The sequence below is a fragment of the Hydra vulgaris genome, chromosome 03 (genome assembly GCF_038396675.1).
Source record: "Hydra vulgaris chromosome 03, alternate assembly HydraT2T_AEP".
Lineage (NCBI taxonomy): Eukaryota > Metazoa > Cnidaria > Hydrozoa > Anthoathecata > Hydridae > Hydra > Hydra vulgaris.
The window spans coordinates 47,595,001-47,616,906 of record NC_088922.1 but is presented as its reverse complement, the minus strand read 5'-3'; the positions used below and the strand labels follow the sequence as shown (position 1 = coordinate 47,616,906).

The window sequence follows — 21,906 nt, the reverse complement described above, 5'->3', positions numbered from 1 at the left end:
AGTGGCTGCATTAAATGTGTGGCATTTGGTGGCAACATAGCGAAGTAAACATTATGCTCCTTAGCAAGTTTAATAACATCTGGATTAAAATGAGAGGCCAAGTTATCTCCTAAAAGAATCTTGGGTCCATTTAAATGTTGAGCCTTTGGCAAGAAGCATGTTTCAAACCACTTGGCAAATGTCTCCATATCAAACCAACCTGATTTTGTGCAACTGTATGTTGTTCCCTGTAGCCCTCCTGTTACCCAACCTTTATAAACGTTCGATGCTCTATAAACTACCATAGGTGGTTGTAGTACTCCTGAAGCAGAGCCACACCACGTAAGAGATATTGACATTTTACTATGTTCTTGAACATTTTCCGCACGTCGTCTTTTTCTTAGAAACTAAAACAAACTTTTTTCCAGAATCATCTGAAAGGTTTGTCTCATCGAAGTTAAATATGTTTGAAGGTTGAATATCACCAAGAGATTCATAAGTTTTTTCAAATTCATCAAAAAAATTACTTATCATTTCTACTCCTAACTTTGATCGTAATTGTTTAATATTAGAAGCATTTCTGCCAGAAATATTGTTTCGTTTCATAAAAGAATTTAACCAGTCATTTCCAGGTATCTGCAAATTGAAACTGTTTGGCCCATTACGATTTTTTAGGAAATTAAAAGCCATCATTCTGACTTTTAATCTTCCAATAGGAAAACCCCAATCGGCAACAGCTTCTAGCATTTGAGCAATGAGTACCTCATCTGCTTTGCCTATAATTGTCTGGCCTCCAACCTTCTTTAAAGTGGGATTTCTAATGTGATCATGCAATGTTGATTTTTGACTTTGTGCTTATCAGCAGCTTTCCGAATACTCATGCCTTTACTGTGATCTTCCATAGCTTTTTTTATATCTTCTTAAGAGCTTGTTCCATACAACACTTTAATAAGTAATGCTCTGTACGGAATCACCTTGCAGTCCGAAGTCACCCTGGTTGACGGTAACATATAACTGTTTGGAGTATAATGCTCAACAAAATTAAACGAATCACGTAAAAATTTATTTAAAAAAACTGTTGATACAGATATCTATAACATGTTGATAATTTACATAAAATTAACAAATTAACATAAAATTAATGCATTTCTCTTATTGTTTAATGTACTGGTTCAGTTGTGTTGTTTGAATTGAAAAGAAACTGCATTTTTTCAGGGTGCAAAAAATCATTAGATTTAAAATTTGTTCGCCCGGAGAATGCAGATAGATCAAAAATGTTTTAAGTAGAGATTGCAGATAGACCAAAAATATTTTTCTCGGAGACTGTAGATAGACCAAAAATGTTTATCGCGGAGATTAGACCGATTTTGCGCGGAGCCATCAGAGTGTAACTAACTTAACGTAACTAAATCTAGATTTGAGACGTAACTAAAATACGTCTCAAACATAGATTTTTTTAACGTTACGTCGGTTTTATTTTTATATATCCTTTACGTTATTTTAATTATTGACGCAAAAGCACCGTTGATCGGAGTTTAAATACTGTTTCCAATTCTTAAATGAAACAAGAGGATAAATTTTTTATAAAAGGAAAACACTCGCTGTGGTTTAGCACATATTGCGAATTTATTTATAACAAACTTTTTGAAATCAAAAGTAAATGGCATATGAACCTGAAGAAGAAAAATTGAATAATAATGTGAAAGTTTTTGAAGATGACGAAAGAATTAAGTTTATGTTTTCCTCATTTCCTTCAGACAAAAGCGTAAATCCAGCACATTGGGAAAGCAAAATTCGATTTTGGACTTCAGAAATAATAAATTCTTGTCGTGTCATTGGTGATATTTGTTTTAATTATGAACAATTAAAAAGTCGATTTAAAGATTCTGATAAACGGAGTCCAGCAGGTATATACTATGTTTTAAAAACAAAACTATTTGTTACCATTTGTCTATATACAATGAAATGGGGCTACTTTGCGTTGTTAAATAGAAATAATGTAAAATGAATACCAACAAACTCTAAATAAAAATTGTGTCCAAAACAAATTTTATTCCAAATATTTGTTAGAAAAATAGTTTAAAACACAGTATTCAAGTTATAGTAGCTAAATGACTACTAAATCACATTGTTTTGATCATAAATCACGACACAAATACACATTGTTTTCAAATGTAAAAAAAAAAATTGTCCATAAACCTAATCCAGTTCTAGTAGCAATATTAAATTCACAAATTGTGACCAATAATTTCAGCGTTTTTAAACTCTTCCTTAGATATAGTATAATAAATTTTTCTACATGTAGAAGCAGATGGCAGAACAGCTTGACTACCAATTTTGTCTGCAATTGTATTAATAAACAAATCCTGCATATCTTGTTCAACAGGCCAGTAAAATCATTAAATCAATTTTTAATGTATTTTATTAATTAGATAATTTTAGTTGATTATATTTCGTACCTTACATGATTTTTAGATTGACTCATAAACTTAAAGCATGTCATTTCATCATCTCTTGTCATGGCTTGTCTAACATAAGGTCTTTGTATATAAAAACCACAAAACAGCAGATTTCAATGGACTTCTTGAACTGTTTAACCATTTCTACTGTGCTTCATAGATGATTGTTAGGAATATTATCCTGTATCTTTTGACATTTTAATAAAACTCTGTCAAGTAGAGGTGCTATACTTTCTTCACTAGAATATATTCTCTTTCTTGCTTTGTAATAAAGAGTTAGCATATTTTTTTTATTATTACAATGATTTAAATTGTGAAAAGAAACAAATTCCCAAGTGGAACATTGCATTTTTTTTCTTCTTTGGATATATTTTGCTTTACCTTCAGCTCTTGTAGTCTTTAAGTAGTCTAAGAATGAATTAGATAATATTTCTTTATGATCATTAGATGTAGTTTCTTTAATACTTGAAGTTTTTTTGCATTTTCCTTAACACCTGCAATTTATCACGTGGAAATATTACTGTTGCCTTAAATTCTGATATTATGTCCTGCTTCATGGTTTGCTCCACCTAAGTGATCCACCTGAGTGAACAGTCTTTTTAGTAATGTTGGAAGCAAAGTTTTTTTGAGTGATACAATACTAAATTTCTTTATTTTAAAGCTCTCCATTTTAACTTCAAAAGATGAAACACAGTCACATTCAAAGGTTGAGTCAAGTGGATTGTCAGGGTATTAGCCAGGAACAAATTTTATATTGCGTTTTTGTGAAGTTGAGAATTTTTGTTAATGTTGTTTTTCTAATTTCCTTTGTATGACCCCTGGTACCATTTGAGTCTGGTGGCTATGGAGTGTCATGGAGTGCAATCAGGGTTTTTCTAACTCATTTAAAATGTGAAAAATTGTGTGTACTTGTCTGTCCGAATTTCTCACCAGCCTCCCTCCTGCCACCCTCCCACCACCTTTTTTTGCTTCAGATACGATGTAAAGAAATTAAATCTATAAAACATTTCTCAAACATAAGTAACTATTGCTGTATCTTTATCTATTTACAAACATGACAAAATATAGTCATAAATACTCTTGAAATAATCTAATGTGAATACATAGCATAGATCTATGTACATGGTATAGAATGCATGGCGTAGATGTATTTATAATACATTGTTTCCAGTTAAGGATGTTAAAGGTTTTTGAGTTTAACTGTCTCATTTTGTGATCTTAATGTTGATGGTTATCCCATAAACATGCTTGGCCATTCGTAAAAATTCACCCATTTGTCAGGAAAATAGGTTTAAATCTACAGACTGTACTTTTATGTGCTTTTGTTTAGCATCACTTCAGTCTATCGTCTTTCTCTTTGTTCTATATCACTCTCCCTAATCTCAAGTCTACACTCTTTTCAATGTTACTTCTGATCAAATTGACCAAGTCTTCTCTCTTTATCTTTCAGCCAATATTATTGTTGTTAGTGACTTTAATGCTCATCACACTGAATGGCTTTGCTCTAGTGTCCATGACTCTGCAGGGGTTAAGGCCCACAACATTTGTGTTTCTCAAACTCAAATAGTTAACTTTTTAACTCCAGACAATCTGAATCATTTATCTTCTCTATTCGACATATGTCTTGTTTCTGATCATAGTCAGTGCTCAGTTTTTTCACCCTTAGGTGTTTCTGATCACGGTTTGATCTCTCTAAAACTATTATCTCATTTTCTTCATCATAAGAATCCCCCTATCATTGTACCTTTTACAACTATCTTAAAGCTGACTGAAACTCGTTTTGCGATTTTCTTTGTGTTGGCCCTTGGGTAGAAATCTTTTGTCTTCCTGTTGACAAATGTGCTTATTACATAACTTCTTGGATTCAGGCTGGAATCTTTTATTCCCTTTCAGTAATTCTAGGTCAAGCCTCACTTTTCTCCATGGTTTTCCTCATATTGCACTGCTGCAGTTTCCCATCGAAACCATTATTTCCATATTTATCAGCAAAACAATTCTCCAGAAAACAAACCTTTGTTTATTATTGCTAAAAACTGTTGTTAAAAGGTTTTGTCTAATGCCAAAGCCCACTATTCTAATGTCACAAAATCTTGTAATTATCTCCAAAATTAGGCTCTTGTGACTTCTGGAGAATCTTTAACAGTATTAATCATGGAGGCAAATCTGTTATTTCTCCTCTTTTGTATGGTTCAGATTTTGTCACCTCACCTAAAGACAAAGCTGAATTGTTTGCTTGGAACTTTTCGTCAATATTTTCTCTTGATTCCACTAGTTGCGTTCTACCTGATATTGCCAACAAACAGGTTGATCCGCTGCTTGACATTCATATCACTCCAGCTTCTGTATCTAAAGTGATTTCCTGCTGAGACTCTTCTACAGTTTGTGGTCTGGATAACATACCTGTAATAGTCTTGCAGATATGTTCTCCGGAGCTGTTGTCTATACTTTCAAAACTCTTTAATAAATGCTTATCAGAGTCTTGTTTTCCAGCCTGCTGGAAAGCAGCATCTGTTATCTCTATTTTTAAAAACTCAGAAGAGAGCCATCTGACTTGTCTAACTACTGTCCAGTTAGTGTTCTTCCTATCATAAGCAAGGTTTTTAAGTCTTTAATTAACAAACTCTTAATCTTGAATCTAATAACTTACTTTCTGATCATCAGTATGGATTTTGATCTTCTTGCTCTACAGCTGATTTGCTAACAATAATAACTGATAGGTTTTATTTACTTACATTTTTGGACTTGCCCAAGATCCAAAATGATCAGAAAAAATTTTGACATGATCATGCATCTTACCATTTGCCATTTTCAAACTTTATTTTTATACATTGTTATTGTATGTAATTATTAGTCATTTAAAATTAAAGTACATTTATAATTAAAGTACATTAAGTACATTTATAATAAATACCATTTATTCAATCATCCACATTTGTTTTAAGTAACAACAGTCTTTTGAGCATGATATCACATAGACAGTTATGCCTAGGCAAGCCTTCCTGGAAAGTGTGTGCAGACACACACCTTGTTTGTCAATGTTTTAAGTAATTTTTTTAGAGAACTTGATCATGTTTTTATATATTAAGCTTTTTAAGAATTAAAAAGTTTTATTCTCTGTAGTTTCTTATAGCTTTTTTTTTGCGACAAAAAAATTTTTTTTGACAGCCATCAAATGTGTTAAATAAAAATATTTTTAAAAGCCTAAAGATGCAAAAATGAATAAACGTAATAAAAAAAAATTAACAAATTTTTTTTATATTTCTATTATATTTAAAGACTATATTCCCAGATATTACAATTGCATTTCCAGATATTGCAATTTGCGATCACTTCATTCTAGCCTTGTTATCAACTCAGATTAATCAGATTTTTTCAATTAAAGTTATTGGATTATGGACAAATTTATTCAACATTTACCCCATTTAAACTATGTGTAGTCAATGCTATTGAAACTAGAAAGTAAGTTATTTGGTACTTGGTAAGAAAAGGACAACCTTTCCAATTTAAATTATATATAGTCATGCTATTAAATGCTATTGAAACTAGAAAGTAAGGTATTTGGTACTTGGTAAGATAAGGACAACCTTTCAAAATACCTTTCACTATATTTAAAGTAATATTTCTGATTTCTTTGATATAAGCTATTTGCACATATAGTAAATATGTAACAAACATTCATTGTTTAACCCCCGGTTTGTTTGGAGTTAGTTTTGCCGAAAGTATATACCCATCTAGAACATCCTACTAAGGTATTTGAGCATATAAATTTTTGGATGAAATTTGACATGTGGTGAGAAAGTAAGTTTATAAACAGTTACAAATAGTTTTTTAAAATGAACCAACATACCATGGCTTAAGGCTTAAGGCTTAATTAACAACAAAGTTTTAAAGTCAATAAAAACATTATTGATTATAAAAAAGAACAACACAAAAATAAAGTTCAGCTATTCTAGTTTTTAAATGATATCTAAGTTTATCTAAAATTCTAAAAACTATAACCGCAAAACATGTTTACATAACACAAATGCAAAACAGACTTTAAAAAAGGTGGCACAGAAAACAAACATTTCTGTACAAGCCAAAATTATGTATACCTAAATAAAAGAATTATCAAAATTGATAAAGTGGTTCTCCAAATGTTTTAATACTCGAATGGGGCATTATTATTTTTAACAGTCATTATTAACTAATAATTCCCATGGGTCATTATCATTATAGACAGTCTTTATTAACTATTAACTCTACATATGCAGAATTATTAACATGGATAAAATAAATAGAATGTAAGGTCAAGCCAAGGCCATGTTATAAAACATTTTTATATGTTATAGGGATTTTTAATTCTTAGACTTAAATCATCACAATAATAAAAATAACAATAATAAAAATATATAAAGATAAAAATAGATAGAAATGTATAAACAATAAAAATGTCTTCATAAATGCTGACTAAGAGTATATATATACAAAAAAACATGTACTTGTAATATATATATATATATATATATATATATATATATATATATATATATATATATATATATATATATACATATATTAGTAAACAACTTGGGCTTTGGCCGGGGCTAGGTTTGATAACACATAGCCATGACCAGGGTCAGGTTTATGATCAGGGCTGCATTAATATTGATAGATCCTATAAAAATATATCTTTAATTAAAATTTATGATATGAATTCTATTTAAAAACATTATTTTATAGGATCTATCAATTTTAATGCAGACCCGGCCCGGTTTATGACCGAGGCTTTGATAGATCCTATAAAATATTGTTTTTAAATAAAATTCATATCATAAATTTTAATTTAAGATAACATTTTTATAGGATCTATCAATATTAATGCAGCCCTGATCATAAACCTGGCCCTGGTCATGGCTATGTGTTATCAAACCTAGCCCCGGCCAAAGCCCCGGTCGTTTACTAATATATATATATATATATATATATATATATATATATATATATATATATATATATATATATATATATATATATATATATATATATATGTATATATATATATATATATATATGTATACACACAGTCTTCTCCGTTTGAAATTTAATGCCAGCGCACGAAAAAGGGCTAGCAGGATGATCACTTTTAAGTAAGCCTGCGTGATTTCAAAAATTTATTTTCATCTGCTATTTAAATTAAAATAAAAATAGCGAAAAGAATGCTTTGAATAAATACTACATAAAATAGTTAAAAAAAAAACTGGTAAAAAAAAAAAGCCATATTTCATAAAAGTTGAACTAATGAACAAATAAGTTTTGTTGCTTTTTAAAACAAAACGCTTTAATTTTTTTGACAAGTGCTTTTTATGCGCTCGTCAAAGTTTTTGCAGGCGTAAAAGGGGGAGCGCTAAAAGACTTGAGCGCAAAGGCGCTGGCTAAACGGAGAAGGCTGTATATATATATATATATATATATATATATATATATATATATATATATATATATATATATATATATATATATATATATATATATATATATATATTGATATGAAGGCTGTTTTGTACTTAATAATAAAACAAAACCTTTAATCATAAAAGAGTGTTCAATATTAAAAAAATATTTTAAATAGAGTAATATACATATGGCTGACCAAAATCTGAAAGATCATATAAATATTGAAAGTAAACACCTTTTAATTAATCATGTTTTCAACAAAATTGAATTAAATGGCACCTCCAGTTGTTTTATCACTCTAACAGACCACATGGATAATTTTTTTAACAACCCTACATTTCGGCTATTAAATCCTGAAAAAAACGAAGTAGGAAGAATTTCAAAAGTTATTCTATCAAAAATAGTGATCTTCCGAAAAAAGTTTGCTTCAATCATTGGCAAAACTCACAAAATGTTATAGATAGGTTTTATAGTATTAAAGAAAAACATCTATAAAAATTCTTGATATTCGATAAAACTGATTTTTATCCTTTAATTAATGAAAATTTACTGAACAACACTATAGCCTTTGCTGAAAAATACTTTGTTATAAAACAAGATGAAATGAAGCTAATACATCATGCCAGGATATCATTATTATTTCACAATGGTAAAACCTGGATTGATAAAGCGGAAGTTTTTTTGATGTCACCATGTTAGCCTTTGATGGCACAGTGAGTTAAATAAAGTCTTACTACAAAGATGAATTCGGATTGTATAGAGATGATGGTTTAGCTGTGTTTAATAACCGGAATGGCCAACAAATGGAAAAAATGAAAAAGCATTTTAAAAAAATTTTAAAAATAATGATCTCCTTATATCCATCAACTGTAATTTTAAAGTTGTTAATTATGTTGACTTAATGTTAAATTCTAATGACAATTCTTTCCTACCTTACTGCAAGCCTGCTAATTCAATTAATTATGTACATACTGACTCTAACCACTCTCCTAGCATACTAAAAAGTCTTCATTAAACTATCTAACTAAGATTGTCAACCAATTATTCTAACAAAAATGTTTTTAAACAATCCATTCCTCCTTATTAAGGTGCATTATTTAAATCAGGTTTTATCTGCAAATTTGCTCACCATTTGAATAAAAAACCGGACCCATTCAAAAATTACAAACAAAACATACTCTGTTACAACCCACCTTTCAGTACCAATGTTGCAACAAAAATAGGCAGTCATTTTTTGACTATGGTAGACCTGCACTTTAAGTTGGCTCCAATCACAAACTTTGCAAAATATTTAATCAAAATACTATTAAAATAAGCTACTCATGTATGCCAAACATAAAATCCATCATTATTTTGCACAATCACAGGAAATTATATAACTAAGCAGGGGCTATTCTAGGAAAATAATTTGGGCGGCGGTACTCCCTGCACCGGTGCCTATTGTAAGGAAATTTGGCAAAAAACACTGCCACATGTTGGCATTTTTTTGTGAAAAAAAACAATATTTGCCGTATAAAAAAAAAACAACCTCAATTTCTGAATTTGATCTGTGCCCAAAAACGGTTGACGCTGTTAAAAATAGTCTAGAATAGCCCCTGCCAAGGCACAGCTGAGGAAAAAACATACGACTGTGTCAACAAATCCATCTGCCCCATGAACAATCTGTGCTTGATAAAGAACATTGTTTATCAAGCCACCGTGTCATCAAATAAACCTGACTACAAAAAAAAGTGTATTTTGGCTTATGTAAACCTCCTCAAGGCCAAGAAGGCCACTACAGACAAGGAGTTTACTTGATTGTGTTTATAACATTTATATATAATATTTATAGCATTAATAAATATAAAAATTAAAGTAAATTGTCTAATGAAATTTAAGGCATAAAAGACAAATAGTTTATGCCTAAACTAAGTGGAAAGTTGTGAAACATTGCAATCCTTATAACTCCTTGTCAAAAATCTGCAATCTTTGCTTATATGAATAAAGTTCCTCATTTTATTTTAACATATAAAGGTGAAAACTTGTTAAATAGACAAAACAAAATTGATTTCAAAATGCAGGCACAAGAATAAATTTATCTTATATTTTTTCGACACTGGCGATTAGCTAATCTTTTTTTTTTTTTTGCCATCAAGTATGTCTTTTGGCAATCCAAAGATATACCACTACACAGTATTTTGTAATTTTAAGCTGGTTTTTGTTTTTGATTTTGTATTCAATGGCTGATGATTGCCGTATAGGCATGAAACATAAAGTATCATAAAAAAATTTGTTTTTTCCTCGTTAATATATATATATATATATATATATATATATATATATATATATATATATATATATATATATATATATATATATATATATATATATATATATATATATATATATATATATATATACACACACACACATACATATATAGATATAGATATAGATAGATAGATATACATATTTGTATTGTTAAAGATATGTATAGAAAGATATGTATAGATAGATATACATATTTGTATTGTTAAAAGTTAGATTATGTCAGTTGCATATTTTAAAGCACCCCATTTTTAAATTTAATTTGATTTGAAACCACATTAAAAATAATTTAAAGTCTAAACGATTTTAAACAAAACAATTTTGTCATGAAAAAAATTATTAATCAAATTTAAATATGTTGTTTAAAAAAAATTTCCCTATATTAAAAAACTTCCTATTTATTTCTTAAAACATTCATGACACAACTTATTGTCTTAAGTTTACTTTCTCACAATCAGTTTTTTTTTTTTTGTGAGAGTAATTGTTTATGGGTGTTTATATAAAATATAAGAAAAAATAATTATGCTAAATATTAATATTATTATTATTTTAAAGTTGTTCCCTAACAATTGTTGTTATTAAATTCATATATAAACATATATTTAAAATATCATACTATTTTACAGTATTAGTAGTATAAAAATAAAAAAATAAAAACTATCAATCATATTTTTTATCATTTTGGTTTTAACAAAATCTCCATTTACTACTCATAAACTTATTTTTTTTTTAGCTCATTTTTAATTGAGGTTCATTTTATGATTAATCTTAAAAGTTAATGATAATAAAAAAAACTTTTGTTTAAATGCTATCAAAACTAAAAAATATTATAAAAACGTTTGCAAAACTAAAACTTGTTATATATTTAAAATTTACTCAAACATTTCTTTAAAATAATTTTGCCAACAGGCTTGATTATGGCTTATCTGCATTTTTATAAAATTTTAAGCATTAAGTATTTTTTGTATATTAGCACTTTCGTTACAGGATGAAAAAAACTTGTTGGTTTGAAACTATGAATAAATAAACAAAATCGTTGAACGTAAAAATGAACTTAAATTAAAGTTGATAAAAAGAATTTTCTTTTCTTTAACACAGTTTAGAAATTTTAAAAGTAATAAAAAAAAAAATTATGGAGCTTTTTAAAATTTGAATCAAATTTAATAATATAAATTTAAATGTAGTAATATTTAATACTAAATTTAATTTAAATATAATAAATTAAATTTAAACTAAAAATTTTTTAAAAGCGGAAAGTAGAAAAAAATTTATTTAACTGTTTTTTTTATCAAAAAATAAAAAGTTGAACAATTGCAGAAAAAAATATTTTTTCTAAAAAAATATTTTTTCTAACAATTAATTACTGCTTTATGTTTTAAATTATTTCGAAAGACTGTTTAAATATTTCAATTGATAAAAATTTTGCATAAATTATATGGCCTAATGCAGATAAAATCTCCATTTTGTACATTATTATTATTATAAATAATCTTCAATAGATGTAGTTAGCTTCTATGAACTGGACATCTAACGATGCCCTGCTATAGTAGACTTTATTCTAGTGGATCGACAAAAATTATCGTATTTGTTTTTAAATTCGTTTACAGAATATGAAGAAACAACAGAAGAAGTTTACATAAAAATAAATTAAAACATCAGACTAGAAATTTTTTTTTTTACTAAAAAGATTGCCTGCCCTAGCCAGTAAATTGATATATAGGTCTATATAAATTGATATATAGGTCTATATAAAGCCAGTAAATTGATATATAGGTATATATATATATATATATATATATATATATATATATATATATATATATATATATATATATATATATATATATATATAGCCCTAGCCAGTAAATTGATATATAGGTCTATATATTGTTGGTTATATATATATATATATATATATATAATATATAAATATATATATATATATATATATATATATATATATATATATATATATATATATATATATATATATATATATATATATATATATATATATATATATAGCCCTAGCCAGTAAATTGATATATAGGTCTATATATTGTTGGTTATATATATATATATATTTATATATATATATATATATATATATATATATATATATAATTATATATATATATAAATAAAGTAATTTTTAATATTTAATTTATTTCAAAGGTTTGAAAGTTGTCCTTGATGATCTTTACAACAAACAGCAACTTATTAAATGTTATGATGTAAATGATTTGTTTGATGTGAGCTGGACCAAATGGAGTTATAAATTAGCAAAAGCCTCTGCCTCTTGGATGTGGAACAGGCTATGGAATTATCAATATAATGATCAGACAGTATTTGTTGTCAAAGATTTACTTGAGGTAAAGGTGTCTTTGAGTTTCCAAAGTTTTTTTTTATTGTTATTAATTTTGTATTATTAAATATGTAGGAGGCTGCTAATGCGATTTTAGAAGCCCATTATAAAAGGGTTAAATATGAAAAAACTGACAATGTTGTGCCTTGGACTGTTATTAAAAGCTTGTATAAAATTAATGAAAAATCGCTTCCGGACAACAACTTAGTTTGTATTGTTGCACATTTGAAGAATAATGGCAAATGTCGGGTTGGGATTACCGATACTGGGGAAAAGGTTGGTTTTTCAACTCACTTTTTAATTTTTACTTAAGGTTTTTATGATATTTTGATAATATAATACTATTATACCAATAAAATATTTATCATACACATTTGCAATGAATTATTTTTTTATATCATTTTATTAATTCAATATTAATAAATTTCAAAATAAATAGATGGTTGCCTAAGAAAACTTTCATGTTAGTAATTATGTTAATTTTTGTTTATAGAATTAACTCTTTTTAATTAGTATCAGTACATACATCAACTGATATAGAAAGAACATGCTAGGGAATTGCTGCCGCATTAACTGAGGTTGGGTCACTATATCTACTTTAGCGTATTTATGTAACAAGTTGCTACCTTATTTTTGTTACATTAATTTATACGGTGTTTTCAAAAAAAGCAGGAAAAAAGCAAAGAATAATGAAAGAAAAGATTGCTGCCACATGCCAAACCCTCAGTCGATATAGCTGCACTCCCTTGCAGCAGCAGACTGTAAGATAGTTAATATATGTACTGAAGCCCCTATCAGCAGGCTATTTCAGTTTGACTGCTCATTTAAACAACCATTCGTAGTTATACATGTATATATATATATATATATATATATATATATATATATATATATATATATATATATATATATATATATATATACACATATACAGGAGCTTTTCTAGGATAATAATTTGAGGCCTCAATTACTGAGTTTGATTGGTGTCCAAATATGGTCAGCGCTTTTGAAAATGGTCTAGAATAGCCCCTGATAAATACAGGAGTGTACACTTTTGGTCGTTTGCCAAAAGGGTGACAAAATAACTAGTTCATTAGTTTTGGTTGCCCACCAATGTTTTGAGTTGCCCACCAATGTTTTGAGTTGCCCGTAGCTATTTTTTTAAAAAATTCTCACATTCAGCAGAGTTCTTGTGTCAGGCAACAATGAGTGTACGCCTCTGATATGTATTTATATTTATATATATATATATATATATGTATTTTAGAAAAAAGTTTATTGAAACATATTGTTGTCGCCATTGTTTATAAAATTAATCAAACAAATTGTTTTAAGACAGTTAAATTCATCATTAAAAAAACAAATTTTGAAATAAATAAAAATTTTATTTGATACACTATGATAATTTATTTAGTAGCTTTTTAAAACTTTAAAAGCTTTTATTTAAAACTTTATTTAAAAGCATTTAGAGTAGTGTAAAAACATTTAATTAGAAAGTTTGTACTGCATTATAAAAAATAACTTTGCATTATAAAAAATAACTTTGTTTTGTTTTAGGCTCTTAAATTTATGAAATCATCTAAAAGTTTATCGAAACAATTGTTTTCTTTGTTGTTTATAAAATAAATCGTACAAATTGTTTTAAAAACATTTAGATTCATTTAAAAAAATACACCTTTTAACTATATAATATCTTTTAATAATTTAAATAAAATGTTTGTTTTATAGTACACATTTATTAAAAGCAATTTCTCACATTACTTTATTTTAGCACATTTAAAACATTTTCAAAAATATAAAAAGTAATCAGGTTGTTGTAAAAACAAAAACAACTTTTTGGTTCACAACTGCATATACAGGCTTGGTCTGGAAGCGGGAGCGATCGCTCTGATAACTGACCACAGGAATAATATTTAGTTGTGAAAAGCTGGCCAGATTTTTTAGTTGTTTTGAGAACATTTTAAAAAACAAAATGAAAGCGCAAAAAAGATTAATTGGACCGATGAGAGACAATTACAAAAAAAATAAATATAGAAAACAACTTTTAACGCGAAAAAACTTAAAGCAAAATAATTTACGTTTAGAACAAATATTTTCAAAACATCGCTCTTTTATAATTTTTTTTATAAAATTAGACAAGATTTTTTTATATAAAATAACATCTTACGATTGCTTAATAAGGAAACAAATGTTCTTTTATTTATTAAAGAGTTTTATATAATTTTTATTTATATACTTGTGTCTTATTTCCAGTGCTGGACTACGGAGGGTTGGGGTTAAAGGGGGCTATAGTCCCGGGCCCCGCAATGTTAGGGGCCCCAAAATAGTCAAGAAGACTTTTTTTTAGTCATTAGCGATATTGTAAAGCAGTTCCGCTTCCTCTTCATAAAGTATTTTTAGTTGATTTTTATCTTTTTAGGTGATTTTTATCTAGTTAATTTAATTTCTACAGTAACACGGTGTGGCACATAAAAAGGCCTCCAATATAAAAATAGCCCCCGGCCCCGAAAAGTCTAACATGATTCTAATAAAACAAACTCAAGCTTTAGTTTTATTTTGGCTAATTTATTTTATAAATAAAAAAGTTAATTTTTTTTTAATAACAATTTAATGTTTTGCGTGAAAATTTTAACATATTTGAAACAATTCTTCTTAATAAGATGAACAATCAAATAATTAAATCATTGTGTTATTGTAGAAATTAAATTAACTAAATCAACTAAAAATACTTTATGAAGAAGAAACGGAACTGCTTTACAATATCGCTAATGATGTTTAGAGAGTGGGCTTTTTAATTTTAATTCGTATTTAAAACAGAAAAAAGTAACTTTTAGTTAAAGGATAACGAGTTTGTAAGAATCGCAACTGAAGCGAAAATATTTAGAGCTAGTAAACCAATATCTAAGAACTTAAAAACTTTTCTTTATATTTAATAACTTTCTAAATATATATATATATATATATATATATATATATATATATATATATATATATATATACATATATATATATATATATATATATATATATACATATATATATATATATATATATATATATATATATATATATATATATATATATATATATATATATATATATATATATATATTCATATATAGCGTGAGTTACTTTGTATGCATGTTTGTGTTTAGTAATTAGAAACTTCTTTTTTTGTGGTTTATTTCATAATTATCAAATATCAAAGTTTATTTCATAATTAGTTGTATTAACTTCGATGATTATTAACAGTTTCATTGAAAACAAAATTACTGTTGAAAGTTTTTTTGTTTAACAAATAAATTGTAAAAATTTCTTAAGTAAAAAAAGTAAAAAACAGATACACATAATTACATTTACATAAAATATATATACTTTTAACTATAAAATAAGAATATACTACTAAAAATCAATAATACTTAATAAACTTTCAAAATTTTGACAATTTAAAAAATATATATTTAAAACATTTATTTTTGTAAACAAATAATATTAGTTTAAAAGATTTACGGCTTTGCAGATGTGGCTCCAAGAATGAGCCATAGTATTAAAGTATTAGTTTGCATGATATATATTCTTAAAACAATTTATGCTAGAAGTATCAACTAACTTCGAATAATACAATTTTTAAAACAATTCAACAGAAAACTCTAGGACTTTATTTCGCTTAGTCAGCGTAATTTTTGAACCAATAGAATTAGTTTGTTCGTAGATTTGGCGGGTTTTTAGTGTTCGCAAATATTCTTTTTATACTTCCGCATCAAGATGTTTTAAGAACATTCGACTTTATGTATGTTTCCATATATGTCCGTAAAACAAAATTTTTTTGTTTTATGGACATACATAAACTAAAATGTTCTCAAAACGACTACAAAACCTGGCCAGTTTTTTGCAACTAAATATTATTTCCGTGGTCAGTAATCGAGAGCGATCGCTCCTGCTTCCCGACCAAGCCTGCATTTATATACAAATAGAAAGTTTTTTATGTTTACTATTATTTTTGAAGAAATATTGAATGAAAGGCTTGAGTATGTCTGCAAGTTTTTGAGCTCGTTAAAAATCATTTAATTTTAAATCAATTAAACTACATTAATTAAATAATCAATATTCTTTCGAAACATAGCAGTAAAAATGAAAATCTTATTTTTGGTATATAATATGTTGGATTTAGTGAAGAAAGTGCTGAATTATTAGTAAGCTTTTATTTATAAAATTTTACTAATATTGCATTATATATGTATAAAATTTTATACATATATACATATATACATATGTATATATATATATATATATATATATACATATATATATATATATATATATATATATATATATACATATATATATATATATATATATATATATATATATATATATATTATATATATATATATATATATATATATATATATATATATATATATTAGCCCATCTCATGAACAAAAATTAATACACCTAGTATTTCAAAATGTTCCCAAGATATTGTTTTTTTTGCTATTTATATTCGCGCCACTCTTTAAATTTTTTTTTTTTTAACATTTTTTAGTTTTTATAAGCATTTTCAAACAATTGGTGCAAATAGAAATTTACAAGTCATTAACTATAAACACGTTATTACAAAAAATGGAAGGTTTTTAATCTATACATGTGTGCACTATTATTATTATTGTAAAAATGCACAAATTTGATATGAAATTAAAAAAATGTGATTTTCAAACACAATAGCCTTGAAGTTCAATACACAGCAATTCAAAAGCTTGTTAGATTCTTTTGATTTCAGACAGTTCATCCATTTCAAACACTGGCTATTTAAAAGGGGTTTGTGTAAGGTTAGCTAAGTTTCCTGGCCGACCATTATTTTTGTTAACGTCCTGCCATCATGTCAGAGTGCTTTAAATAACTTTAGCCCTAAATAAAACTGTTAAGCCCTAGAATAAACAATTTAAACCTCTGAATTAGAGCTGGGATGGTGTTGATGCAAGTAATGAAGCGGTGCTGTTGCAATTTAATCACTAGTGTGTTAAGGGCACCTGGTTGGAGAAGCAGGCTTTATTGGCACCAAAAACTTGCAGGAACTTGATATACCGTAAAAGTTTAAGAAATAGTAAGGTAAGGATAAAATTATATCACTTTAAAATATCTCAATGCAAATACAAAATATATAAGTTTCTAATTAAATTTTAAAACTATTTACATTTAGAATTTTGAGAAGTGCAGAGATTGTTGTGAACTTAAAAATTAACAAAAATGGAGCTCTTTCATATGCCAGGTTTTTGACAAAGACATTTTGCTACATAAAATTCAAGTTCCATTTTCTCAAAATCAGACAGTTTCTTATTCTGATTGATATAATAGTCAAAGAAATCAATAGAATAGCTGACTACATTTCTCTCTCCCGGGCATCGGGGTTTTTGACTTGCAAGTCTTCCGATTCTGCAGTTTTTAAAGGAAAAATTATTTTTGGTATTTTATTCTTATCATTTAAGAATAATATGTCATAAAGTAACAAATTGTTTAAAAACAATTTGTTTTGCAAAAAGGTTCAGAACTTTTTTTCTCCACTGACAGACTTTTTTTATAATCAATAAAAATATAATAAAAACAAAATCAACAGAAATAGCACTTTTATTTTATCTTTTCAAAATTAAATGTAATAATTTTTTAGCAGTGTTACTTTGAACCTTATTTTGTCTACATTGCAGTATTTTTAATTTACACTTTTAAGATCAAAGAGACTATTCGCAGGTGTCTCATTATACTGAATATGAGGCTGCTGCAGAAATAATGTTAAAATTATTGTAAAACCATATAAGGTGTTTGAATCCATTAACCTTGGTGCTGGCATTAGCATCTTCTGACAGAAATCACTACGTAGAAATAATAAAAGTTCTTTATTCAACCCAAAGGGAGGTCCAAAAGGATGTTAAAACGAATAGAAATAAAGCTGAAATCCTTCTGAAAGCAGTTTTTGTTGATAAAACCCAGCCACTTGGTCTTGAGTTGTATAATTCACCAGACTCCTGGTTAATTTTTGATATTCTAGGTCACAGTTAGGTTACAGTCACAGTTAGGTCACAGTTAGGTCACAGTCACAAAAAAATGCTTATTGAGAAGACTCCCTCAATTTTTTTTGGATACAAAGTAAAGTGGATAAATTTTTCAAAGTTGCTAACAACTCATCAGAACTCACAGTAAAATCTATTGATCATAGTTTAAAAAATTTATTTCTATAAACAAGAAATATATTTAATGTTTTCAAAAATAAATTGCAGGGTGGGATATTTATTTCTTAAAACAAGAAAAGTATTTCTTGTTTTAAAAAAAAATATTTCATAGTAAGAAATTCTATTTTGCTGTGCTCAGAGTAAAATTTTTTTCAAGATAATGTAGAGCGTGTGATGGAAGAAAAGAAGCTTCAGAAGCTACCCCAAATAAAGAGTTTTTGTAAAAAATTATTAACAAAAAGAGGAATAGTGAATACAAGGTAGCTCCTTGCTCCTTGGCTACGGCCACTGCTCTCTTACTATTGGCTATAAGTCAATAACTCATAATACTTTTAATGGTTTTAAAAAGTTATAAAATTGTTTTATAACTTTTATTGAGATATTTGTCTTAAGCTGAAAATTGAGCTATAGTGCCAAAATGAGATAGAATAATACAATTTTATCTTTCATTTACAGAAACCTCACCCAGGACACAGATTGAAATATTTAATTAGAAGTGCGGCACTAAAAATGAGTAAATTTTAGTTCTTTGGAAACTATTTAATCTGTGAATATTTGCTCTTTGGTGTATTATCTATTTCCACTTTCAGTTGTTGCATGTCTGGGAATGTTTTCAGTGTGTTTGCTTTCAAGTTACCTTTTCTGGAAGATGTTATATATGATAAGCTAACAAGATATTGGAAAAACTTCTGGTACTTGTTGAAAAAACTTGAAAGTATATCAAGAAAGTGTCTCACAAAGGAAATTGTTACCAAAAATCAATGATCTACTTGATAGATTATCTAGAATGCAGAAAAAATGATGATTATTGGAAAGTATCAATTTCTTTGAAAAGATGAAAAATCAAGAAATTTCTAAATAAAAGTGAAAGCTGATGAATTGAAGAAAATGTGGCCAAAGTTAAATTTTCCACTCATAGCAGTACAATCAATAGTGAGGAAGATTGATGCATTAATTAAGAAATATGATAACTTTTTTAAATACTATATGAAATGTGCTCAAGTTAAATTTACAAATGTGTTTGATATTACAAAAACAGTTGGCATCTGGTTGACAACTGAAGATAAAAGATTTTATATAATGCAGATTTAATCACATGGAGAACAATTTCACATTTAATCACATGGAAAAAAACACAGACTGAAACTTTTTAGTCCCTGTGTAATAAGATTTTACAAACTTAGACGATTTCCAGGATATATATGAAAAAAAGCACATACTGAAACTTATTAGTCCCTGTGTAATAAGATATACAATAATAATGATAATTCTTGACCAGGAGGTAATCCACTGTAAAGGGTTTGCCCTCCTACATCAAATAATGGACTGTTAATTTTTGGCTGAAGAAAACTGGCCTGCCTTTGGACAAAGATATTCAGCAGCTTCAAAAATATTGCATAAGTGGCGTGGAAAAATTTTACAGTTTCTCTTATCACTTTCTGATCAAATAAATGATCTAGAGCAGAATGGAAAAAAAAGTATGAGCGCTTGCAACTGTTAAATTCAGAAAAGGTAGTTAATGTAGAATTAATAAATCAGTTGAAAAATGACACAAAGCTCTCTAGTCAAGCAATTGAGCACAAATGATTGGATTCAAGTTCAAAAGTCAGAACAACAAACTAAAAAGCATTAAATGGACGTAATGTTCATTTAACTAAAATGAGTTAAATGAACATAAAAAGAGAGCTGAAAATATCATTTTTTATGGAGTGTCAGAATCCGATAAAGTTTCTTTACATGATAAAGTAGCTTAAAATAAAGCGGAAGTCTTGGAAGTATTTACAGAAATTGGAGTTCAAGACATAAGTTTTGAGAATGTGAGGCGATTAAGAAGTAAAATTTCTGACAAGCCAGGCCTATTGTTGGTTTACTTGGCTGATTCCATTCTTCAAAACAAAGATTTCATACTAATTTCATCAAAAAATTAAAATTGCTTCCAAGTTTTAAAAATATCTATATATCTCCAAGTTTAACAGAGGCTGAATGGCAACAGGATTTTATAATGAGAACAGTGCGAAATAAACTGAATAATGCCCTTAGAAGACGGATCCCTTTTGGTATGGTATCCGTGAAAATCAAATACAAAAATTTAAAAAGAAACCAATCAAAGTTAGACAGTAAGGCTAATTGTCTGTTATCTATTAGTAGTATTGAAAAAATAAGTTGCATGTACCCTAATGCCACATCTTTAGACAACAAGATAAATTTAAACTAGTAATTGCAACTTACAATCCTAAAATAATTACCATTACTGAAACATGGTTAAACCTATTTTTCTCTGCAAATTGGAAGGTTATTGTTTATACAAAAAAGATAGATGCGATGGTCGTTGAGAAGGAGGTGTATGTATTTATATTGACAGCAAAATGACTTCATATGAACTAAATGATAACAGATTGACATTGAGTCAAATAGAACATGTCTGTGCTGTTATCCAGTTTGGCAATGATAAATATCTTATTGGGTGTATTTATAGACCTTATGTCTTCAGGGATATGATAGATATTGAAAATGTATTTAAAATTCCTAAAGAATATGTTAACCATAAAGGTTGTAAAGATCTAATCATAGTGATTTTAATTTTCCTGGGATAAGTTGGTTCAATGGTTTAATAAATTCGATTAAAGAATCGACAGTAATTGAGCATGTTTTTTATAAAATAATAAATGACATTTACCTTTAGCATGTTAACATACTAACATTTCAAACAACAAATAAATCTGCTGTAAATACTTTAGATTTAATATTCACTACTCAGTCAGCAAATATAAGTGCCATTGATAGTAAATTTGTTTGAGGAAACATCTAGAGGTCATTTGATATTGTGTTTTGATTTTATTCTTAAAAATAAAACAATGAATAAAATACAGAGGAAAATAAATTTTTATATAGAAAAGCAGATTACAATAGCATTAATGATTTCCTTACAAGTATCGATTGGCTTCAGTGTTTTCATACCAAAAATGTTCAAGAAATGTATGAAGAGTTAGTTCATTATACTGAAGAAGTGTGTAACTTATATGTTCCTATAAATATCTCAAATTCATCATCAAAAAAATTATAACTGAACAAATAACTTATCTCACTCATTAGAGAAAAACAGAATTTAAGGTACTGAAATTGTTCTAGTAAATGA

The 21,906-nt window shown here is 27.3% G+C and overlaps 1 protein-coding gene across 1 annotated transcript in view; it reads left to right on the top strand.

Annotated features, from left to right (window-relative positions):
- Positions 1 to 1,372: 1,372 nt before the first annotated feature.
- The window catches only part of LOC100206533 (charged multivesicular body protein 7), a 51,964-nt gene continuing 31,430 nt past the window's right edge, over positions 1,373 to 21,906 (top strand). The window contains exons 1-3 of the mRNA XM_065793462.1: positions 1,373 to 1,886; positions 12,357 to 12,553; positions 12,622 to 12,822. Coding sequence (XP_065649534.1) covers positions 1,640 to 1,886; positions 12,357 to 12,553; positions 12,622 to 12,822 — 645 coding nt within the window. The 5' untranslated portion in view covers positions 1,373 to 1,639. The remainder of the gene's footprint in view (positions 1,887 to 12,356; positions 12,554 to 12,621; positions 12,823 to 21,906) is intronic.